The 23788-nt window shown below is 35.9% G+C and overlaps 8 protein-coding genes across 11 annotated transcripts; 4 read left to right on the forward strand and 4 right to left on the reverse strand.

Annotated features, from left to right (window-relative positions):
* The first annotated feature begins 4 nt into the window (after positions 1-4).
* LOC100636082 (small nuclear ribonucleoprotein E-like) lies at positions 5-707 on the forward strand. Its single transcript, XM_003388150.3, has 5 exons — positions 5-110; positions 183-209; positions 253-315; positions 360-438; positions 488-707. Exons 1-5 carry the CDS (start codon positions 63-65, stop codon positions 550-552), a joined length of 282 nt encoding a protein of 93 aa, XP_003388198.1. The 5' UTR covers positions 5-62; the 3' UTR covers positions 553-707.
* LOC100637721 (transcriptional enhancer factor TEF-1) lies at positions 693-6681 on the reverse strand. Its single transcript, XM_019999230.1, has 16 exons — positions 6446-6681; positions 6279-6313; positions 6150-6200; positions 5611-5799; positions 4330-4394; positions 3713-3775; positions 3055-3211; positions 2931-2998; positions 2552-2635; positions 2438-2503; positions 2325-2384; positions 2206-2268; positions 1670-1836; positions 1532-1613; positions 1328-1480; positions 693-1146 (listed from the first exon to the last, which is right to left on the reverse strand). Exons 3-16 carry the CDS (start codon positions 6190-6192, stop codon positions 1030-1032), a joined length of 1377 nt encoding a protein of 458 aa, XP_019854789.1. The 5' UTR covers positions 6193-6200; positions 6279-6313; positions 6446-6681; the 3' UTR covers positions 693-1029.
* Positions 6682-6899: 218 nt separating this feature from the next.
* On the forward strand, positions 6900-8802 carry LOC100636335 (NF-kappa-B inhibitor-interacting Ras-like protein 1). Of its 2 annotated transcripts, XM_003388152.2 has the most exons (8): positions 6900-7063; positions 7109-7204; positions 7249-7314; positions 7364-7453; positions 7604-7697; positions 7744-7827; positions 8091-8333; positions 8392-8802. In XM_003388152.2, the coding sequence occupies exons 1-8, from the start codon at positions 6959-6961 to the stop codon at positions 8622-8624; spliced, it is 1011 nt and encodes a 336-aa protein (XP_003388200.1). In that variant the 5' UTR covers positions 6900-6958; the 3' UTR covers positions 8625-8802. The 2 variants fall into 2 exon arrangements, with proteins under 2 accessions (XP_003388200.1, XP_011405348.1); XM_011407046.2 differs by lacking the exons at positions 8091-8333; positions 8392-8802 and adding an exon at positions 7902-8071 and having other exon boundaries at positions 6909-7063.
* Positions 8775-13190, reverse strand: LOC100636209 (carnitine O-palmitoyltransferase 1, liver isoform-like). The gene is made up of 20 exons (XM_003388151.3): positions 12860-13190; positions 12422-12562; positions 12346-12376; positions 12183-12287; positions 12055-12129; positions 11947-12009; positions 11801-11878; positions 11647-11754; positions 11431-11515; positions 11207-11327; positions 11077-11160; positions 10878-11001; positions 10706-10822; positions 10625-10650; positions 10428-10578; positions 10110-10274; positions 9876-10013; positions 9638-9826; positions 9188-9265; positions 8775-9128 (listed from the first exon to the last, which is right to left on the reverse strand). Exons 1-20 carry the CDS (start codon positions 13114-13116, stop codon positions 8925-8927), a joined length of 2340 nt encoding a protein of 779 aa, XP_003388199.1. The 5' UTR covers positions 13117-13190; the 3' UTR covers positions 8775-8924.
* A 127-nt stretch (positions 13191-13317) lies between these two features.
* On the forward strand, positions 13318-16335 carry LOC100637844 (rho GTPase-activating protein 1-like). 2 transcript variants are annotated; one of them, XM_003388164.3, is made up of 12 exons: positions 13322-13752; positions 13973-14080; positions 14128-14323; positions 14393-14484; positions 14526-14613; positions 14658-14789; positions 14862-14948; positions 14989-15087; positions 15192-15335; positions 15476-15624; positions 15670-15902; positions 15946-16335. In XM_003388164.3, exons 1-12 carry the CDS (start codon positions 13425-13427, stop codon positions 16123-16125), a joined length of 1836 nt encoding a protein of 611 aa, XP_003388212.1. In that variant the 5' UTR covers positions 13322-13424; the 3' UTR covers positions 16126-16335. The 2 variants fall into 2 exon arrangements, with proteins under 2 accessions (XP_019854770.1, XP_003388212.1); XM_019999211.1 differs by having other exon boundaries at positions 13318-13752; positions 14658-14948.
* On the reverse strand, positions 16254-18633 carry LOC105313542 (prostatic acid phosphatase-like). The gene is made up of 12 exons (XM_019999212.1): positions 18501-18633; positions 18353-18448; positions 18202-18294; positions 18070-18156; positions 17915-17977; positions 17486-17674; positions 17307-17430; positions 17171-17259; positions 17021-17127; positions 16857-16964; positions 16507-16604; positions 16254-16464 (listed from the first exon to the last, which is right to left on the reverse strand). The coding sequence occupies exons 1-12, from the start codon at positions 18579-18581 to the stop codon at positions 16319-16321; spliced, it is 1281 nt and encodes a 426-aa protein (XP_019854771.1). The 5' UTR covers positions 18582-18633; the 3' UTR covers positions 16254-16318.
* A 152-nt stretch (positions 18634-18785) lies between these two features.
* On the forward strand, positions 18786-19306 carry LOC109583764 (small VCP/p97-interacting protein-like). Its single transcript, XM_019999213.1, has 4 exons — positions 18786-18924; positions 18971-19021; positions 19075-19194; positions 19245-19306. Exons 1-4 carry the CDS (start codon positions 18874-18876, stop codon positions 19257-19259), a joined length of 237 nt encoding a protein of 78 aa, XP_019854772.1. The 5' UTR covers positions 18786-18873; the 3' UTR covers positions 19260-19306.
* A 42-nt stretch (positions 19307-19348) lies between these two features.
* On the reverse strand, positions 19349-23782 carry LOC100637969 (myosin light chain kinase, smooth muscle-like). 2 transcript variants are annotated; one of them, XM_019999210.1, is made up of 18 exons: positions 23668-23782; positions 23563-23619; positions 23362-23506; positions 23110-23313; positions 22905-23046; positions 22661-22857; positions 22461-22613; positions 22178-22223; positions 21950-22127; positions 21623-21904; positions 21176-21478; positions 21033-21126; positions 20778-20981; positions 20582-20720; positions 20380-20500; positions 20250-20325; positions 20044-20202; positions 19349-19633 (listed from the first exon to the last, which is right to left on the reverse strand). In XM_019999210.1, exons 2-18 carry the CDS (start codon positions 23612-23614, stop codon positions 19468-19470), a joined length of 2661 nt encoding a protein of 886 aa, XP_019854769.1. In that variant the 5' UTR covers positions 23615-23619; positions 23668-23782; the 3' UTR covers positions 19349-19467. The 2 variants fall into 2 exon arrangements, with proteins under 2 accessions (XP_019854769.1, XP_019854768.1); XM_019999209.1 differs by having other exon boundaries at positions 20250-20500.
* Positions 23783-23788: the final 6 nt, after the last annotated feature.

Raw genomic sequence — 23788 nt, forward strand, 5'->3', positions numbered from 1 at the left:
CTAACCACGCCCAGCTAAGCCACACCCCCAGCAGCACGTTGCCATTAATCCAGTGACTCAAGATGGCCTATAGAGCACAGAAAGTTCAGAAAGTGATGGTCCAGCCAATAGTATCCTACCATTAATGATCTATTGTTGATGTACTTATTATGTGTTATATTCCTTAACTGTTGCGACTTTAGAATTTAATATTTAGGTACCTGCAGAATGTAAGTGTCGTTATTATTATTATTATTATCAATTAATTAATAGAAAAGTAGAGTTCAGGTTTGGCTGTATGGTAGACAGAACATGAGAATAGAGGGAGTTATTACTGTGAGTTATTAATAATAGTTAGTGATGATAGTTATTAATGGTAGGGATTTGATGAGTTTATGAATTTGGTTATGTCTGACGCTGAAGAAGTGTATTTAAAAACGGAAACAAGAAAGAGAATTGGTAATTAATTATTAGTTAATTAAATGAATAATTAATGGAGTCACTGTAGGACGTATTCTGTTAAGAGGAGATAATGTGACATTGATAATGCAAGCTCAGCAATCTTCTAGTTAAAAACTGCAAGCAACAACACTATAACTGTTACACAATACATGTCCATTATTATTATCGTTGTTGTTGTTATTATTATCGTTGTTGTTATTATTATTGTTATTGTTGTTAACTCTCCTTATTCCTTCTGTCTTAGACAATAATTTTTAAAAATGGTAGAATGTGAATGATAAGGAATATTGAGGGGGAGAGAGAGAGGGAGGGTAATGATGTTATTTATTGTCAGTGATTGTGTGTGTGTGTGTGTGTACGTCATAAAAATAAAATTCTAAAATAAAGAAATTTGATATTGTATTATTGGGAGAGAGAGAGAGAGAGAGAAGGAATTGGTATAAGAAGGACTACATTAGTGTGTGTGTGTGTGTGTGTGTGTGTGTGTGTGTGTGTGTGGATAATGGTTTATAAAACCATAAAATAATAAAATAAAATAATTAAAAAGAATGGTATGATGAAAGTATAATGTTAAACTGTTAAAGTTCTTTAGCTTTCTTTAACTAGTCTGTAAACCCTGTGTTTGGGCCCATCATCGCTGGTACAGATCTCAAAGACATAGGCCAAACACAAGAGGGTTTCCAGCGTCTCTCTGTTCGTCACAACCTAACAATCAATGAATAATGGGTTAGAGCTGGTTTTTGAGAAGATGATAATTATCATAAATATATCAGGAAAATGTCAATTTAAATTGAATTTATTTCAGGCGAATCATTGCAAAACCAACATTACTTCTTATCCTCAAAAACCAGTAATAATATTATATTATGCATACTCCCTCCATTACCTGAAGTACAGTAAAGTTCTCCAGTACAGAATTCATCATGTATTTCTCTGGTAAATGTTTTAGACGATGAATAAAAGAAACCATATAATCGCACATTGGTGAGCGGTTTATTCGATAAATAAACCTTCCATTATCAAAACGAGCATATTCCGTCTAAAACAAGAAGACATCATCACTAGAAGAAGGTTAATATGTGAATGATACCTCTACTTTCTCCACCACTTGCTTGCCGAAGGAACAGACTTTAGTAGAACAAGAAATGGTCATATTCTCCTGAGATTCATACCTTATAAAAACAAGGCCATTAATATTATTATTATTATTATTATTGTCATTACTTACTGGCTAGTTACTCCGTAGAAAGCATTAGAGTCATCAAGTAAAGGAGTGTTGATGTCAGCCCAGAATTTAACAAGAAAGAACCTGTCCTGGGGACCTTTCTCAAACAGCTCCTTCAATCCACCATTCTTCTCAGGAAACTTATCAGCAATGTGCCGTATATCAACAGCCTAAAACATAGAATGTACAGGGTGCACATTATTATTATTATTATTATTATTATTATTATTATTATTATTATTATTATTATTATTATTGTACAGGTACATTATTAATGGAAGCAGTATCAATAAGTATCAGTGTCGTTATAAGGAGCTGTTTACTGCCAAATGTAAATCCGTCATGTATCAAGTACAAGCCAAATTAGAAACATCATTAATTCATTCGTACAACAATAACAATAGCAAACAACAATACAGTAAACAACACAACAATACAGTAAACAACACAACAATACAGTAAACAACACAACAATACAGTAAACAACACAACAATACAGTAAACAACAATACAGTAAACAACAATACAGTACCACTCACCTCCATTGATGGGTCACTAAAGTTAGTGGAAGGCTCAATATTAACAAACAAATGCTTCTTACCCTAAAAGGAATAAACATAATCTCCATCTTGTATATGTGTATTAGTAAAGTACTCACAGCTTCTGATTCTGTCTTTAACTGATCAACAAAAGCATAGAACTCAATCATTCTTAATGGCTGAATATAATGATTCATAATATGAACATGAACAGTATCAATAATACACTGACCAGATTAACTACAGGAGGCTGGGGCTCGGTAGGGGTAGTAACAACAAAACCAGGTACACCAATACGCTAATTAATAATAATAATAATAATAATAAAATAATTAATTATACTTACAGGTGAAGTGTTAAAGGATGGTGACATTGGGTTATTACCAGCTGGAGAGCTAACAGTAATGAATGGACCTGCAGCACCTGCCACCTATTAATAATAATAATAATGAATAATTAATATGTATCAGGAAATGTAAAAATGAAGAATTTTCTTCTTTCAATTTTTGGAAAATTTAGCAAAATCCCTGTACTGTATGTAGTACAGGAACCTTGGCCTGATTCCGGAGAAACTTTAAATATTTTTTTAAATGTTCTAACTTGATTGGAATCAGTTCAAAATTTCAACACAACATAAGAACATGTATAAGTATAATTGTATCATTAGGGTGTAATGATGATGTAATGGTGATGTAATGGTGATGTAATGGTGGGTGTGTATGTACCAGTCCAGCTGCTGCTGGGTGTGTTACTATTTTCTGTTCAAGTACAACTGGATTACTTGTCAAACCGCCTACACAATTGATTAATAATCAATTAAATTAAATTAATTAATTAATAGTTAATTACCAGGTGATGTTAGCATTGTATGCATTGGTACTGCACTGCCAGTAATTCCTGGCATTCCAAACATATTTGCTCGATTATGAATAGCTGATGCTGAGACTATCTGAGCTGAAGACATGCTTGATATGCCAGCCATAACCTTGTCCTTTGCAGCCTGGTCCTTCAGAAGGAAGAATCATTATAATAATGATGATGGGGGAAAGCTTTATTAGTTATAATTATTAATAATAGTAAGGAGAAGAAGCAGTAGTAGAGTTAATATATGCAGTATATAATGAGAGGCTAAGTACAATAGGTTAAGTGGTTTGTGTCAAGGGATGGTGTTTTTCCCAATGGAATGTTAGGAATGTTTACATTAACAATACACACACACACACACACACACACACACTCACTGGCTGGGAGTGGTAGATGTACATATATGTACATGTGCATGAGTGTATAATGTACAGTGTATGTACATGTACACGTATGTTACTTTACAACTTCCTTTCTCTACACTCCTACCAGTAGGCTACAACACACACACACTCCTCTCTCTCTCTCTCTCTACCTCCCTCTCTCTCCCTCTCTCTCTCCCTCCCTCCCTCTCTCCCTCTCTCTCTCTCTCTCCCTCCCTCTCTCTCTCCCTCTCCCTTCCTCTCTGCCATTCATCCATTACTTTTATCTTTCCCTGTATTTCTCTTGCTTTCTTCCTGGCCAACACTTGAATGTGGCTGGATACCTACAGTGAATATATAGGATATGTACGGTATGCATATTTATAGTTCAGTAATTGTATTATTAGTAATTATTAGTGGGTTGTTATTGTAAACTCTACTGTCACTTTCAAAATTAAAAATACACACAAGAAAGTAAATACCAAATTAAAACAATAGAGTACACTTCATTATTGGTATACATATAGTCATCCATCATCCTGAGACAATCAATGGCTGGAACACATAACTTCATTGTTAAGGATACAATAAATAAATATTTCAAATAGATACAATAACAGAGAGTACATGGTCATGAGTGGCTAGTGTACAGTGACTCTTGATTAATAATTACATTTACATTCCTACACAAACCAATACTCCTACACACAGACACTCCACTACTAATAGTGTAACTATGAATACTATTAGCCTCCTCTCTCTCTCTCTCTCTCTCTCTCTCTCTCTCTCTCTCTCTCTCTCTCTCTCTCTCTCTCTCTCTCTCCCTCTCTCTCTCTCTCTCTCTCTCTCTCTCTCTCTCTCTCTCCCTCTCTCTCTCTCTCTCTCTCTCCATTGTTACTTGTTTTCTTGTTCTTTGTTTGCCAGTTCTTAATTTTATGTATCTTGCTATTAGCTCATTCCTACCTATTAATAATAATAATGATAATAATAATAATGATAATAATAATAATGATAATAATAATAATGATAATAAATACATGTACATTATACATATAAATGTATGTTTTATGTATTCTATTTATAGAAATACATTCATGACATAAAGAAGTATTTATATACACATTATACAGAAATGGAGAGAGAGAGACAGAGAAGTAGGGAAGGAGAGAGAGAGAGGGAGACATTAAAAATTGCAAAAGACTGAAGCTCCTAATTAGGCCCTTGTCCATACTGTTAATGTGTTAAAGTATCATAATTTTAAATATTTCATTTCAGCTGGTGCCAAGAAAGAACCTTTACCAAGAGAGAGACAAGTTCACATTAAGAGGAGATTAGGCCAACAGCCAATTAAACATTGGACTGACTGCCATCATTATCAACAGGAAGGACCCCACTGTACACTAACTATTGTACATAGAGCAATAGGGACCCACTGTACACTAACTATTGTACATAGAGCAATAGGGACCCACTGTACACTAACTATTGTACATAGAGCAATAGGGACCCACTGTACACTAACTATTGTACATGTACTCACAGCAATAGGGAGAGGGAGAGAGGCTAGCTAATGGTAGCTGACACTGTTTCCTATGCCACAAACTGAAGCAGTTACCAAAGACAATGTATACATGATTGGTATATGTAATGGAAAAGGTTCCTAAATGGTGCATTTCTTAAACAACCAGAAAATGTACAGTGAAGGAAGGGACTCCAATGAGGAAACACTCATGTACATATATCCTTATATGTACATGTACATATATGGTATGTACATGTACATGTGTAGAATTGGTGTGAACGTGTTCAGTAATAAATATTAAATTCCATTAATAAAATATCATTAATTCCTAAAAACAAAAAATGTGTCCAGCAACAATTAAAATATATATCATTTCTAAAAACCAATCAGCCTAATTAATTGTATAAACATAATTTAATAACTGCAAACAATAAATAAAGATTCACTCCACACATTTTATAGCTCCTACTTCTCAATGATCACTTTATTTTAGAAATGGGGACTTATGGTAAAAATAACATACTAGACAAACAAAGGTTGTGTTCTTAGCTCTCAATAAAGCTCAATAAATGTAAACCATATTCAAATGCCATGAATACTCTAGACCAGTAAACCATCAAACCTTGTGTACATACAGAGACACAGGTATGGCCTTACCATACATCTTTCCCTCGTCCGAGAGGATGATCTTCCTCCGACCGCAGGGAGGGTATATCGCTAGAGCCTCTTGAAACGCTTGCTCTATATCAGGGGACCAAACCCCCTCAGCGTCATTATTAACGTCAGATGAAATACCATCCCCACCATCACTGGAAGTAGAACCACCATTAGAAGCAGGTGGACCACCTGGTGGGCAGAGAGAGAGAGAGAGAGGGAGAGTGTCACACATAAGCATATGATGGAGTACATTATTAGTGCATGCTTTATCATATTAGAAATATACATAGTTGAAATTCTTGTTAAGGATTGGGAAACATGCACAATACATTACAAACGGGAGGAGAGGCACTGTACCCCATAAACACTAAATGATAACTGTACAATTCATAATGAACATGAACATGTACATGTATTTTATAATGCACGCATTCTAGAAAAATAATTATCAGCAATGTGTAAAATGAAACACCATTTTTAACATAGCTGAATGGCTAATAACAAGAATTGTAGAAAGAAAGAGAAAGGCAATAACTTACCAGGTGCTGGAGGCATCCCAGGAATATGTTGAGGAGAATCCATTTATAAAACTAAGAGAGAGAGAGAGAGGGGGGGGAGAAAGGTTGAAACAGATATTAGACTAGAAAGAACAATATACACCAACTTACTGTAGCTGCTGTTTATGAGAGACAGAAGGACAGACCTACCAGAAGTTGGAGAAGAAACAGAAACACAGCAATAAAGTTTAGACTGTATAACGGCACTCTCTCTCTTCCTTCTCTTTTCTCTCTCTTTCAAGATTGCTGAGATAATAGAAATACCAACTCTGTCTTACAGAAGAAATGCTTGTCGATCCACAGCTGAGCGGAACAAATACACAGACACAAGAGCTAGCAGGTTATACTTAACTTGAAATGATAGTTATGAGAAGAGGCCGGAGACAGAGGCTAAAGAATTCCCTGTATGCTATTGAGAGAGTGTAAAGCACTGGCCAAGAGATTCTCAATAATCCTCGGAATGGCAATCCTGTGGCCCTAAACAGAATTGAAAGAATGACAAGAACGTAAACCAGCCAATGACTAATACCCTTCCCTCTGTGACGCCATTTTAATACAAGTGACGTCACAGGATGTGACCACCCCCACCTCCTTTGTTATATCTGATTGGTCAGATTGTTCCCACCAAATTCCTACCTGCATTCTCATTGGTCAGAGAGGAATTAGGGGAATTCCCATTTAATAACTTACATTTTTAATAACTACAATACCGAAATTACTCTATTTTAGAGAATATTTTTCTTTTAGAAATAATATCAGAATGTATGTCAATGGTGTAAGATAAGTACAAGATGCCAGTGAATAAGATATACCGTTTGATGGTATTAGGAGGGCCTGGAGTTGGAAAGACAGCTCTGATTGAGCAGCTGATATTTGGGAATCACCTAATAGGAGTGGTAAGACACTACAGCTGGACTAATGTTCCACCCCTCCTCTTCTAGACTACTGACAGGACGATTGGTGATATTTACGAGGCAGTGATAGAGACTGAGCCAGGAGTGGAGGAAGCCATTCAGCTTTACGATACACCTGGAAATGTACGTACATGCTTGTGGGTGTGGCTAATATTAATGAGTTTTAGTTATTTTCTAGTGAAAGATCAAGAGATGTGTCTTATGATCAGGAGCATTACCTGTCTATTGGAGATGTAAGTTAATATCATATAAAACGTTTTTAATTACTTGTTCTTGCTAAAGGGCATTGTACTAGTCTACGACATTGCCAGTAAAAGCTCGTTTGAAGTTTTAAAGTTAATTCGCCATAAGATATCTCTCAAGCATAAAGAAGTAAGACACTGTATAGCTGGTCATTTTCCAGATCAATATTTTGGCAAATTTGAAATACAAATTAGACTCCTCTATTAAAAATAAAATTTTTTTTCCAAAAACTTTGAGCCGCTCTCATTTAATCTCTACAATTACTCTCTGTTGATGTAGTTTCCAGTGGTTGCCATTGGCAACAAGTATGATCTTGATGGAATCAGACAAGTCAAGATGGACACTGCTTTGGATTGGGCAAAAACTGAAGGAGGTAACCATAGCAACAGTAATATGATTGGTCACGTTATTCATAATAGTTCAATTGTATGAAACATCAGTTCTTGATAGAGACAGCTTGAAGGAACCGTTCAGCTGCATTGCATGGGTCATGAGCAACCCAGGTAATTAATTAATATTATTATTAATATTATTTAATTAAACAAGAGTGTATTATTATTATTATTATTAATTACAGATAAGGTCAAAGTATCTCATACTAAATCAAAGAAATCATTAGCATATTAATAACTATTAATAACTACCATATATCATAATTGCTGTGTGTATTATTATTATTCATATTCATTTATTTATTTATATTGTTTGTTTAAATGAATGTTAAGGAGCAAAAACTATTAATTTTAATTATTATTTTTAATAATAGGGCGTGTCCTACCAGCCCAGTTTCACAGTTCCTTTGTTCATTCAAGTGTACGTAAGTCCTTCACTATACCTCAAGGACGAACCAGGAATAGACACACCCACATAACCTCATCAAAAGAGGACCCGCCCCTCCTCTCTCCTCCTCATTCTCACTCTAAAGAGGACACGCCCCCTCCCTTTAACGATCAGAATAGAAAAGGATCAACCCCTAAGCCGATACCTCCTGCACACCACTCACCATCAAGTAATGACAAAATCATACGTAATGTCTGACAATTCACCTTTACCTAACCTCCTTGTAGTGTCAAAGGGTACCAGAGGTAGTCATTCTTCAATGGATACTCATCAGTTACAAACTACTACTGATAGTCCTTTATTGACGCTCAGGTCTATCTCATCTGATATGAGTGAGTACTCTATGGACAGTCGTATTTCAACTCACATCTATCCTGATGATGCACTCTATCCAAGGCCTGGACTATTGGGACTTGCTGACTGTATGAGTTCAAAGACCAGCAGGGACAAGAAGAAATAAATTAATAATCAATGATGATGACACTTTTTGACCATTTCAATTCCTCCATTAACACATACAGTCATTGTTTCATTAATGCTAACACACACACACAGTCTGTTATACTGGTGCTGCTGCTGTTCCTTTTATTCTGTTCAATTTCTCATTTCATTTCATTAGCCATTCTCTCAATGATTAAGTTCTTTTTTAAATAAAATAAATAAATAAACTAACAAAATAAAGTATTGGAATAACTACAATCCATAATTAATCTTCTATTGTTCCTGAATTATTTCTATTTATTATTCTTTATTTTATTTATTATTTATTAGGTGGATACTGGAGTCCATCCTCTTTCTTTATTACAATATCATACAGGTCTATCATATCCAACAGGCTTTGCTCAATATTCCCAGAGAACCTTCTAGAATCAGTGTGAGGGGAACTCTTGAAACTGGACACATGAAAGTAAAACAAATAATCTCCAGGAATGATGTAGGAAACACCATATCCGTCTTTAGTGACCTACAGCAAATGATGATACAGTCAGTGACTGTAAGTACATGAAAAATGGATGAACTAACAGGTCCAAAGCCACCTCCACATGATATTAGATCAGGTTTATTATTATAATCCATCCTCCCAGTTTGTTGTGTTGGTGTCTATAGCAGCATAAAGTGAATAACAATTACAGTACATGAAGTATACCCATTCTAAAGTACAGTATACCCATTCTAAAGTACAGTATACCCATTCTAAAGTAGTACAGTATACCCATTCTAAAGTACAGTATACCCATTCTAAAGTACAGTATACCCATTCTAAAGTACAGTATACCCATTCTAAAGTACAGTATACCCATTCTAAAGTACGGTATACCCATTCTAAAGTACAATATACCCATTCTAAAGTACAGTATATCCATTCTAAAGTACAATATATCCATTCTAAAGTACAGTATACCTATTCTAAAGTACAGTATACCCATTCTAAAGTACAGTATACCCATTCTAAAGTACAGTAAAGATACCTACCTGACTGGTTGAGAGTTTCCAAGGTTCATTAATGACAGATGTTAGAAATGGAGAGGGTATATCCTTACCACGTGATACAACATAGAGACAGAACAAGTGTCTGTCGATCCCTTTACCTATCATGGCATTTTTATAAGAAAGGACATGTTTATCTGTTGCTGCCTTCAAGAGCCTCTTGCATTCTTCCTTCTACAATAGAAACGATTATTAATAATTAATGATAGACACACCCACATACTGTTGATTGAGGGTTGCACATTGCTTGTACAAACTGAGCTGCCTCTATAGTGCAGGGTCTTACTGTCTCTGTCCTTCCTTCTCTGTACAAACGAGTCATTGAAGCTTCATATGTTAAACAAAATTTACCGCCACTATCCTATAAAAAATAAGTAATAATAATGATTAATAATAATGATTAATAATAATAATTAATAATAATGATTAATAAAAATGATTAATAATAATAACTTACTCTGTAGTAGGCCAGTTGAAGTGCCATTTGAATGAAAGCATCAGGAGAGAAGCCACACCTTTTAATGATACCCTTACCGTAAGCATCATGTTGATTAACATAAAGGTCAATGTCACTGACTGACAACTGAGCATTTTTATATGCTGACTCTATTTTATCATGACACTAAAAATAATAAAAAAATTTGAGATGATTTCAGAGCTATTTTTGGAAAAAAAAACCATGGGCTATAGCTTTGTAATAAAAGGCTCATAACTGTGAAAAAAAGGACCTTCATAAACATTACAAAATGAGTGTGTGGTGTGTGTATGTATTAACTTCTTTTGATATTTTCCATTTCATTCTTTGTGGTTTAGGTGTGCTCTGATCATGTTCACCAATACAGTTACCATCTTCATCATACAAGTGAGCCTCCTCCTCAATATGAGATATATACTCCAGCATGTGACCAATGATTGGAGCATCAGCCCTGAGTGTATCATGTAATATAATCATGATTAATCATTAATTGTTACCAGGAATGTTCGGCATTGATTCCAATCTATTTCAATAATAATAATAATAATAATAATAATAATAATAAATGATTAACATACTCTTCCTTTCTTGAAGGATATACAGGAGAATGACTTATCAAACCAGAAAAGGTACCCGTTTCCATGAAGCAACTTCACACAATAATCTGTCAATAGTTCTGACCTGTTCTCTCCACCCTATAAATCATCATCATCATCATCATCATCATCATTATTATTATTATTAGTATACCAGTGTTAGTTCAGGTGATGTGTCATCAAGGTTCAGAAAGAAAGCTGCTTTCTCAATGGCAGTCATATATTCACTATTAACACCACTGGAGAAATACTCTGATCTCACTGACGCCCAAAATGGCCTAAAGCAATATAATAATAATAATAATAATAATAATAATAATAATAATAATAATAATGATTAACAGTAATTGTACCTCTCAGCACTGGTCAATGCTGCTAGGTGCTTCTCTCCAGGAATCAGTTCCACATCAGTGTCATTCACTATCTGCTCCAACTGCCTACAGTATCATCAATATAACTATACTACAGTATCTAAAGATGTACCATTGTATGTCAACAGGGTTCAATAGCTTATTCCTTGAGTAACAGTTCACCTTGTACCACCTCCCCAGCCTGTAGATAACAATGTGTCTGCTTTCCTCTGGAGCAGCATGATAGAGCACATCTGAAGAGAGAGAGAGAGAACAAAGAGAATATATCAATCCTCTTGTTTGAACATGTTCATTACAATAAGGAACATAGGAAGGACAATCCCAGTACAATCTAACCTTCTTTCTCTCCTGGTATCCTGCAGGTACCAAAGAGCCTAGTGTACTGACTGGAGCAAAGAGGAATGAGGTCATTGATAATCAACTATAGAACAGATAATTAGTAATAATAACACTTGAAACATATCAGATATCAACAGTTATGATGTGAGAATTAGTGACAATTAAAAACTGACACTTCCCAATGATGTAGCCTATAGCTAACAGAGCTTATACCGGTTTTAATTTCTCGTTTTCAATGTCTTCCTTCATTCTCATGGCAGCATGAATGTAGCAAGCAACACGAGGGATCTGGTTGGAATTCTTGAGCACTCCTATATGATCCTTTAATCAAATAAATAAATTAACAATATAAGTATAAGCGACATACACAAGCATAATAATTAGAATTGATCATTACTGATCCTCTCCAACCTTGATACACATACTTCTCCCACCAGTCAGTGACCTACAAGGGATAGACACTCACATGTATACATTATACACCTGATACTATCATGTATCACTTGTACTTACATAATTAGTAGAGGCCCAGGACTTTAAGAACAAATATCTATTCAGTTTATAAGCTGGTCCTCTCTATAAAGACTCAGTAGTGGTCTCCTTATATTAAGTGTACTGTACCTTGAAATCCTCAACTAACTTCTTCTTAGCTTCATAGTCTTCATCATTGTAGAGTGGGCGGACTGATTCCAGATACTATCAATATATTCCATTCTCAATATTCCATTCTCATTCTCTCTCGGACGTACCCTTGAACATGTGTCATCGATGCTTGGCAACGGTAACCGTGGCAACGACCGCTGGTAGCTCCCAAGAAGAGGATTACTAGTGCCAGCAACTAACTTGACACACAACTACAAGAAATGAATAAACTGATGATCAATCTTTGATTGATTAATTAATTAAACGTACGGCAAACAATTTAGTCTTGAGGGACCTCTTCCTACAAATTTAGATAAAAATGAAAATAAACATCAAAACGTCTTACCCTCTTGAATCAAACATCCATCCTTTATAAAGGAGGAGACACTTTAGTGTGTACCTCTGTATGTAGCAGAGTATAGTCCAGAAGAACAGTGACTCGATCAAACAGATTGATACATTCCAAATAGGCATTGAATTATACCATCTATAAATAATAATAAGAATGGGTGGCTAATATTACATTTACTAATGTGAATAATGCAATTGAAAGCCACAACAGAGCATGATGTAACTTCCCTTCTCATAAAACTATGATAATAATGTATATACATGTACATGTACATAAGTTACAAGTACATGTACATTTACACACTTAATTACTAGATCATGGCAGTTATAGACTAGCTACTGTCCAAAATAATAACCACTTCCTTACAATTCACATAATGTACTTGTACTCTAATGAAGGTGTCAAAACTGAACTGTATACATGTACATGTACCTTGGCCCAAAGTAGATGGTATCAATCGAAGGATGGGTCCCTGTTGCATGAAGTGCAGCTACTCCAGCAGAAACAAACAACAATGATAATGGAGTAGCAGGAAATATTCCTTTTAGTATTGTGTTCCGTATCCCTTGACAACGCGAACGGGCCAGTCTCCATAAAGCTAGAGCAAGAGGTTTCAATTGAACGTGGAACAACACTCCATCATCGGATACTGAGAACTGGAAGGCAACTGCTTGATGGGCCTCAGCCATTAGGACACAAGAGACTTTAGAAGAGAAAGAGACTGCAGCCGGAGCCGGAGCACTACAACTGCCGCGGATTGATTCTCTGGGATTGATTTATTGAAGGCAAAAGGTGTGTCCCAAACCACACCCTCAACACCACCCACTCATGCTCAGCTCAGTAGTCAGTACTCGTACTATACGTATACTCCGTGGGATCTTCTTCTCACGTGATGCATCCTGTTATGAATATTAACTAGTTATTGATTGATGAATATTAATTGGGTAGTTATTTATCGTTAATCAACTAGCTAGTAGCTACACCTACATAATTTAATATGGCTACAGGCTACCAACCTTTAGAAGAGGAAGATGATTGGGAGACAGTCCCTTACATTCCTGCGGGAGACCCTCTCGTCTCCTCTCCTGGTAGAGGAACGGAAGGACCGTTAAGAGTCATCTCTGATGATATAGAGAACCTGGTCATAATAGAACAGGAGCCTCCTGGCCCTCTATCTACTGACCCACCAGAGTCTCTGGAAGAAGAGCCATTATTGATACGATACGAGGAAGAGGAGGAGGAGGAGGAGACAGAGGATGGTCCTAAAGGTGTAGCTGATGTTGATTATCTTCCTGTCAAAGAGAATGAGATATCAATGATTAGAGGTGTCACTCTAACACTATGTCTATGACCATAAATTTTATTGAAGCAACATTTCGTCAATTTTGTCACTGTGTTTTCTTTGATGGAATCATTTCCACATTCCACAGTGTGTGGATCATAGTGAAATGACTAAATATACTAACAAATGAACAATTTTGACGAAATTTTGCCTGACAAATTTGTCATACTTTAATATTCCCCCCTCTCTCTCTCCCCCCTCAGGTGATATTGTGCTGATATTGGGCCAAACAATTGATAAGTTATATTACAGTGTCATTAATCTAAGAACCTCAGAATCAGGAGAAGTACCAGTTGAATACATCACAGTTGGTGAGTCAATAACTACTAGTAACTATTAATAACTAGTTATTAACTAGGTCTTAGCGATGACTCTTTACCAGTTCCTACAAAGTCGAATCTTCAAAGAAGCAATGTTGTATTGAGGAAGAGATCTCACGGTAACTCCAGCAACAGGAAGACAGGATCGCTCTTTACTGATAATCTGAAGCTGGACATACCACCAGAGGCCAAGGAAAGAGTAATGGAGGAGTCCTATCAATCAAGAGGAGCCAGGTACATCTCCAGCTGGAGCATTGGCTGGAGTTAATTTGATGATAATTTTGTAATTATATCATTTCTTAGTCAAGAAAAGGCTAATCTGTCTGAATCCTATGTTAATTCGTTACCAATGGAGTACCGTAGGCTGGAGAAATACAAGATATTATCAGTATCAGGTAAAATATTGTTATATTCTTTTATTTCATTACATTACTAGGCTCCGATAAGTTTGGTCGACCAGTCATTGTATTTTCGTCTTGTAGACTGCCACCATCTTATCAAATCAGTCATGATACTTTATTTGCGTACGTCACTTGTTGTTGTTTTTGTAATTTGTTGTTGTTTTTAGTTATTTAAAGTACACTTTGGATCAGTATGTTGAAAATGACTATACATTGGTTTATTTTCATCATGGGCTAAGCAGCACCAATAAACCAACCTTCTCCTGGTTGTATCAGATTTATAAAGAGCTGGACAGAAAGTTAGTGGATTATACTTTAATCCCATTCATTCATTCATTCATTCATTCATTCATTCATTCATTCCGCTCCAGGTATAAGAAGAATCTCAAAAAGTTCTACATAGTCCATCCAACAACTTTTATTAAAGTTATCGCTACATTTTTCAAACCATTGATCAGGTATTGTGACTGGGTGTGGCTAGTTATTAATATATTATAGTGTTAAATTTGGTCGTAAGTTGGTGTACATCAATCGATTGGCTGAACTGGACACCGTCCTCTACACTGACCAGATGGACATACCAGAAGACATTAGGAAGTATGTACTCACATATCTACTGTAGTTGAGCTTTGTCAAGAATTGCTAGAAGACAATTCTCCATTTTATTTATACTATCATGCAAATATTGTGTTCTTCTCCAGATATGACAGGACGTTAAAGACCCCGCCCAGACCTCATGTTGCTAATACTGAGTCAAGAAGCTCCTCCTTCTACATATCAATAGAGGAGACCCTACCATGTGACTCCAGTAACAGATCCCAACAGTTTGGAGTACCCATTGAAATGTATGTATCTATTGTATTACATATCACCTCACCCTCTCCCCTCCTCCCTCTCCTCTCCTCCCCCTCCTCCCTCTCCCCCCTCCTCATCCTCCCCCCTCCTCACCCTCCCCCTCCTCCCCCTCTCCCCTCCTCCCTCTCAGTTTAAAGAGCAGGAGTGGTGAGGACATACCCCTAGTGATGTCCCAGTGTATTGAGTTCATGACTAACAATGCTCTGGATGTGGTTGGTATTTTTAGACGAACTCCTTCACATCATAATGTACAGGAAGTTAAGAAAGCTTTTAATCAAGGTGGGTGGAGCAGTAGGTGGGGCTTATAATCACATTCCTCTCTAGGAGTACCAGTAGATTTTGAGTCGTACGCTGATCCTCACCTAACGGCTACAATATTGAAGATGTTCTTGAGAGAATTACCAGAGCCACTCATGACATTCAATCTTCATTCTAAAATAGCATCGCTCCGAGGACTGACTGAAGAACAGAAGGTTGATAAATGTAAAGAACTGCTACTCTCACTGCCTGATCTAAACTATAAAATAATGAAATATTTATTGGAATTTATTGCTAAGGTAATCCATCATTTATTTATTTTATTTATTTATTGTATAATAGGTACTTGCTCATGAAGAACAGAACAAGATGTCTGCTAATAATTTGTCAATAGTGTTTGGTCCAAATCTCCTTTGGTCCAAGAATGAAGTGGCCACGTTGAACTCAATGAGTGAAATCAACAGATTCACTTCAATCATTTTTACTAATCCTGATGTGATGAGTGAGAGTTTAATTAATTAATGTTTAATTGTGACCACACCTTCTTCCTTTCTCTCTCTTTTTATCTCAAATTTGTCAATATTAGCATTAACACGCAATTATTATTATTATTATTATTATTATTATTATTATTATTATTGTTATTATTATTGTTATTATTATTGTTTGTGTGTATAATCTATCTGTATGTGATAATAATTTTAAAATATTTTAATTAAAGTTTATCATTTGAAGAAGTGCTGTCTTGTAACATTTGATATTCATTATTTCTCTTGACACGAATACAAAATATGATCAATATAGCCAGTGTAGTTATTAATAACACCAAAGCCACACCCAGTGCCACGCCTAACCCTATCACTATTAAGTTGATGATAAATAAATTGTTTCTTTTTTGTTTACCCGTAGCTTTGTTTCCGCTTGTGGGTTGAGTTGGTTCATCTAATGAACACAATTCTTCAATTTGACTGATGTTGCTTACCAAATATGGCTTCATTATCCTATTAATAATAATAACAATAAATTAATAATTATAATAATATGATCAGAATCAGCTCAAAGTTTTTACACAACATACAGTAAGTACATGTATATGCAGCAGAATTTTCTACTTTACATTTTTGACGAAATTTGGCCAAAGAACATGTACTACAGTACAGGGACTTTGGCCCAATTTTTGAGCAACTTTATTATTATTATTATTAATCATTGTTGTTGGTACTTGTTATTGTTATTATTATTATTATTATTACTGTTTCAATTTTCCCAATGGACAGTTGGTTTCACAGTTTGGATGAGTTAGTTCATGAAACTGATCACTTTTAGTTTCATTATGATATAAAAACTTCACATAATGTCCACTATATAAAATAAAGTAACATCAACAACAACAATATCAGTGAGTCTAATTCATTACTTGTCATCATTTGAATATAGTTCAATTACAAAGGCAGCTGAAAAAAGTGGTTGCTTTTTATCAAATAAATTAAAGACACTCAACATTGCAGCCACAGTAGTATCATGCTATATTAATAATAGTATCATTAATTACCAGTGATGGACTTACTGCTGAATAAAGGATCATTCTCTGTGTTAAATTACTTTCCTTTGAAGACTTATCCTCCATATTCTCAATAACCTCGTTAGCCCACAGGCCTGTACCATTAATCATTAACAATACACAGGAGCCTACCAGTGCTTACCTCCTGTTAATTGTTTCTTCATGGTACTATCAAAAAGTAATGATAAAACATAATTTGCTAGTTCCTGTAATTTGTCCATCAGTTCAGTAGTGTACCAATATGGAGTAGTGTAATTAGCATACCACTATATTAATATTAATATTTATTATTATTATTATTATTAGTATGTACATCACTACCTGTTGGAACAGGGTGTCCTGTATATGCCATATGTTGGTAAGGTTGACAGGTTCCCCAGTATAGTTTGATAGCTCAACAAACAATTCCTTGTTGTCATTCCATGTTGCTAGGTAACCTGATGATTTCTCTGTTTGGTTTTTTAGCAGTTCATAACGAGGACAAAGTTTAGAAGCAAAACCTCTTAATAACTATTTTAAAAGATTATTATTATTATTATTATTATTATTATTATGTTGTACAGACTAGCCTCTATATAATGGACACTTTGGTACAAAAAAGTGTCTCTGTTATACAGAGGTGTCCTTTATGTGGAGGTTATTTTATACAGTAAGGAATGTAATTGGTATACTAGGTGCTGTCCGTTAAATGGAGGTGTACGCTATAGAGAGTGTCCATTAAGAGAGGCTATACTGTACATGTATAATTACATAATCAGGTCCGATCGTAGAGTGAACTGGAATAGGCTGCCAATCAAGACCTGGCTGGAACTCCTAATAGTGTCATAAAGGAGTATGATAACACCTTCTCTCTCTCTCTCCCTCCTTCCCTCTCTCTCCTTCCCTCTCTCTCCCTCCCTCACTACCTCTTCTTCAGTAGGAGGATACATTGCTGCCAGTACACATTGGGCACTCATTATCGTCCTGTCATATTGAGTACTGCGAACATATATCTAATAATAACAATAATCCATTTATCTAATTATTCATTTATTTACTTGTGTTCTGTTGTATGTTGCATTCATAAAGCCGGACTCAAGATATCGACTTTGAAATAATTTACCTAAATTATATTCTTCTTTCATTCCCTCCTAATAATAATTAAAATTTATTTTAATACATAAATAAATAAGTTAATCTTTATCTTACAATGGAGAGTTGTCCATATCCCTGTGGCCAGTCATATTCTTTATAAATGTCATTCTTGTATGGTCCAGTAGGAGACCTGGCCCCGTGTCTAAACACCTACTCGAGGGCAGGAGCTGTAAGTTTAAATGTATAGAAGAAAGGATCTTACAATTGATACGAACTCTAATTTGTCCCCTCTAACAGGAGGTAGGAGAAGGACACTCAGCAATAAGAACAACTCCAGAACCATACCTGACCTGAGATTATCATAACATCATCAACAATTCAACATTCAACAGGGTGGAGCTGCTATTACATGTATGTATTAGCCATGGACTGCCTAATGCATGCATGCAGCCTTTTCCCCCGGGTAGTTCTATAAATTACATTTTCCCCCGGGTAGTTCTGTAAATTACATTTTCCCCGGGGTAGTTCTATAAATTACATTTTCCCCGGAAAAAAAATGCAGTTTTGAGCTTTCCGGGAGAATTTCCCGTCCAACTGGCAAGTGCCAAGTGCCAACTGGACTGTAAAGTTAGGCTATGGGTAACTGCTTTGGATTTGAGGCAGATGAGCCTCCCCAGGAAGACCTAGTGAGTTCCTTTCCTTCACCTTGTTGCTAGTGTAAAGTTTTAAAAGGAAGCAAGGAGAGAGAGACAGGCTGAAGCAGCAATGAAAAGACAGAAAGAAGTAGCCACAATCATAAACTGAAGAGTGTCTATTTATATCATGTTGTGTATTAGAATGAAAGTAAAGGTATTAAGAATCCTGAACTTTTGAGAGCTAAACAAGAGAGAAGAGAAGAAACAGAAAGAAGAGCAGAGGCCACTAACAGACAGCAGGGCTCTGGCGGTGGACTAAAGGTATGTACATATACTGTGTATTTTCATTAAATTATTTTATTTCATTCTAGTGGACTGTCGGTTGATTGTAATGAAGATAAAATTATAATGAAATACCATGATCGTTTAATAATAATTAATAAAAACTTTGCAATAGTCTAGGGACAACACAAAATTATAATAAAATCAATTAAAGCTTTAAAAGTGATTAAAAAATCGATAAAATTTACTGCATGTGATAATACGATAGTGTCATTAATTAATAATAATAATAATGATAATTATTGATATGTATTAAATTGGATCAGAGTTAGAATGAAAATGTGTTGGATATTTATCCATAAAGTACTGAACCTGTTCCATTGTGTTCATGCTCTGTAGTTGGGGCACTAGGGCAGTGCTACTGACCCCCGCCTGCAACCACCTGTGTCTCTGACACTGGTGACTGCTCAAACGTTTACTGTTAACAAAGATAATAAACATAATAAGGATACAGACTAGCCTCTATATAATGGACACTGTGTCTCTGTTATACAGAGGTGTCCTTTATGTGGAGGTTATTTTATACAGTAAGGAATGTTATTGGTACACTAGGTGCTGTCCGTTAAATGGAGGTGTACGCTATAGAGAGTGTCCAACTACATGTACATTATTCATTATCTTGATTATCATGTGTGTGTGTGTGCGCGCGTGTGTGCGTGTGTGTGTGCGTGTGTGTGTGTGTGTGTGTGTGTGCGTGTGTGTGTGTGTGTGTGTGCGTGTGTGTGTGTGTATGTGTGTGTGTGTGTGTGTGTGTGTATGTGTGTGTGTGTGTGTGTGTGTGTGTGTGTGTGTGTGTGTGTGTGTGTGTGTGTGTGTGCGTGTGCGTACCTTTCATTGGTTAGTAATAATCCATCAAATATCATGTTAGTGCAATCTAGGGAGAGTCTCTGAATAATTGGATTTATTTTATAATTAATATTAAGAGTATGAATATTATTAATTAGTTGATCCCTTGTGTCTGATACAAACGGACACTGACCAGACAACCTAACAACAAACAACAATAACAATAAACAATAAACAACAATACTTACATAAATAAAGCCACCGCCCCCACACTCCATAAGTCAGTAGATAAAGCTAATGGACTACATTGCAAAGCTTCAGGAGCTAATTTAAATGAATTAAATAAATAAATAAAAATACATGTACTTGTACACATACATAAGTAGTTAATCTGTTGCGGTAAAATCTCCAGCTGTGGGTTTGAGTGAAGATACTTTGAATGAGAGAAATCAATAATCTTAACTTCCTGTAACCCGACACCAAGGACCAGGTTCTCCGGCTATAATAATAATAATAATAATAATGATGATGATGATGATGATGATGATGATGATGATGAGGTACATGTATGTGTACTCACTGCAATGTTGATTAATAATATATTCCTATTGTGAAGATACTCCAGTCCTTCCAGGATGTGTCTGATGTACCTGGCTGACTGTCTCTCATCAATAGGGCCACTACTGGTAATATAATTGAATAAGTCACCACCGGGCACACTGAGGGTGCAGGTAAAGATGATGACGATATATTCAGCTTAATTGGTATCTACTTACTATTGGAGTACCAGTATGACATGATTCTCTGATCGGAAAGCATCCTCAAGGCTGGCAATTCTTGGATGAGTCACGTTTTTGATCATTTCAAATTCTCTCAAAGCCACCGAGAACTGATCATCATTTGAACATTTAATGAATTTAGCAGCAAAAGGTCTATCAGTAGTAAGTTCAGTACACTCATAAACCACAGAGAATGAACCTCTATTAATATAATAATAATAATAATAACAATAATAATAATAATAAATTAACCTTCCAATTTCATTAATTATTTCGTATTCTAAATTAAAATCAGATGAACGAACTTGAAGATCAGTTACTAGAGGGCTTGAACCAGGAGGGGAATCTATCAATAAATTAATAAATAAGTAAATAAGTTACTGTATCATCCTTACAATCGTCATTGGTGATGAGTATTGGTGATGAAGGTTTACTGAACTGGCTGGTGCCAATGACGTTAGTTGATGATACTCTGAATAAGTAGCTCTTCCCTGGAAGAAGGTCATCAACTACATAAGCTGCTCCATCGATTCTCTCTTGAACAAGAGACCAGTCAGTATCATCAACTAGTCTTGTGTCAAGAGAGTAATGAAGAATAGGAGAATGACCATCATTAATGGGAGGGAGCCATGAGACAAGAACTGAAGTAGAACTACCCAGCAATACACCAGATACACTGGAAGGAGGAGCTGGTTTATCTATTAATAATAAGAGCATGAGCTAATAAGGACAGGACAATGCAATAATAGTGGGGCATTCTCTCCTAGTCTGATAGTCATAACTTGAAATTAATCAAAATCAACTCAAACTTTCTATACAACAAAGTGTACATGAATGCTTACCAATGACTATCAATGCACAGTTCCTAATGTCACTACCAAGACTATTCAATATACAACAAGTATAGGTCCCTTCATCAGCCTTTACCAGTTCAACAATACTCAGTCTAGTGACTCCCTGTATTGTAGACATCTGTACCCGCCGGGAGGGCACCACTGCTCTCTCGTTGTGTTCCCATTGAACGGAGGGAGCCGGTAGACCAGTGTAATCCCACTCTATGGTCACTGACGCACCCACTGGAGCCTGAATCTCTTCTGTACCTCCTTCAAACAATGGAGCTGATTCTATCAAGTATATAATCAATGATTAATATCTATTACCATAATTACCAGCAATAGTATCAGCAGTATCAGACTCATTGCCAATAGATTGTGGTCTAGTTTGGCTTGGGTTGAATATCACTGTTGTCTTGACTGCTTTTGATTGGACCTGTAGCTTTCTCCTTGCCTGAAAGACAGTTAATCTTGAGAGGCTGATGTCAGTAATCTGTTTATCTGATGTGCAGCTCTGAACAAATAACACCAATATAAAGATCAATTCATCAATTAATTCAATACTTTTATCCACTGGTGTTCCAAAGCACTAGCAGCTGTCAGTCTTTCCCTATCAAAAAATATTAAAAATAATATTAAAAATATTAAAAATAATATTAGGGTGCCTTTATACTGTGTAGAAAGTTTGAGTCAATTCCAAGCTCAAATTTTCGAGTTATGACCATTTTAAAAACTGGCAAATTTTTGAAAAATACCCAAGACTATAGTCCATGGTTTTTAAAAAATATTTATAATTATACATTATTTCTTCTGTTGCTGCTGCTGCTATTGTGCTGTTTAAACTTACGCTGGTTGTTTCTTCAGTAAAGCTGAAATGAAGTCAATAGCTTGAGGTGAAGTTGAGTGGAAGAGTTGGAGTGATAGATCATATTGGGCTCTGCTTAACCTCTGGGAACTAACTGATGGATACTCGTGAAAAAATGGAGACACACCTGACAAACTATAATAAATAAATAAATAAATGAATAAATGAATAAATAAACTCACAGTAGATATGTGATTACACCTGTGCTCCAGAGGTCAGTGCATTTGGTGACATTATCGTCAAACACAACCTCAGGAGAAGAGAACTCTATCAAGTCTGGTCTAACTGATAGACCAGCATAAGGAACCTCCTGAGCAGAACCAAAATCAGTTAACTTGAGTATAGGAGCCACCTCTGATGCTATTAATAGATTCTCAGGCTATTATTAGTAACAATATAATAATAATAATAATAATAAATTAATACCTTGACATCAAGATGAACTATTTGTCTTTCATGAATATAGTCCAGGGCAGAGAGGAGCTGCTTCACGTATTCAACTATCAATAGTTCGTTTAAACTGTTGTACATCCTTAGAATGTAATCTATTAGCTGACCCCCATCAGCACTGGAATTAATAATAATAATAATAATAATAATAATAATAATAAACAATGATTAATAAACTTACACTTCAGTAATGATGACTATATTCTCATCAGTAATGAGTGCATCAATGAATAATATTACATGAGGTGAGGGGGAGGGGCCTGATGACAAATTACGCAATATCTTCACTTCTTGAAGCACGTCATGACTCTCCTTGAGGTACTTGGCAGCAGCAGCTGACCCAGTGACCTTACTCACACAACTCCGAACTATTCCAAACCTACCTCTGTTAATAATAATAGTAATCAACTAATATGATAACAGACACTAATACCTTCCCAGTTCCCCAGAGAGGAGTTCATAGTTACTATGAACAGAGTCTTGTCTTATGAAGGAGTCGTTAGTCTCCAGGACCACTGCTGAGGAGGTACGGGACAAATCATCAACAGGTGGCATAAGACTCCGCCCATCAACATCATCTAATTAATAAAGAAGTGTTAACTAATAAAAGGTGTTAATTAGATATTCCGCTAACCACTGGCAGTGTCAGTCTCCAATAGAAACCGTTTCTTAGTAACAGGTGACATCCACCCTAATGGATATCAATAATAACCAGCTCCATAGGAACCAACGGTCATACCTTTAGTCTTGACAGTCCTGACCCTGTCTGAGGGGAGGCTAGGGGGGGACTGCCCCTGCTCATTAACTGCTATTATCCTGAACTGGTACCACGTGTTAGGGTCCAGGGTTTTCACAGTAAA

The sequence above is a fragment of the Amphimedon queenslandica genome, unplaced genomic scaffold, assembly GCF_000090795.2.
Source record: "Amphimedon queenslandica unplaced genomic scaffold, v1.1 AMPQUscaffold_13284, whole genome shotgun sequence".
Lineage (NCBI taxonomy): Eukaryota > Metazoa > Porifera > Demospongiae > Haplosclerida > Niphatidae > Amphimedon > Amphimedon queenslandica.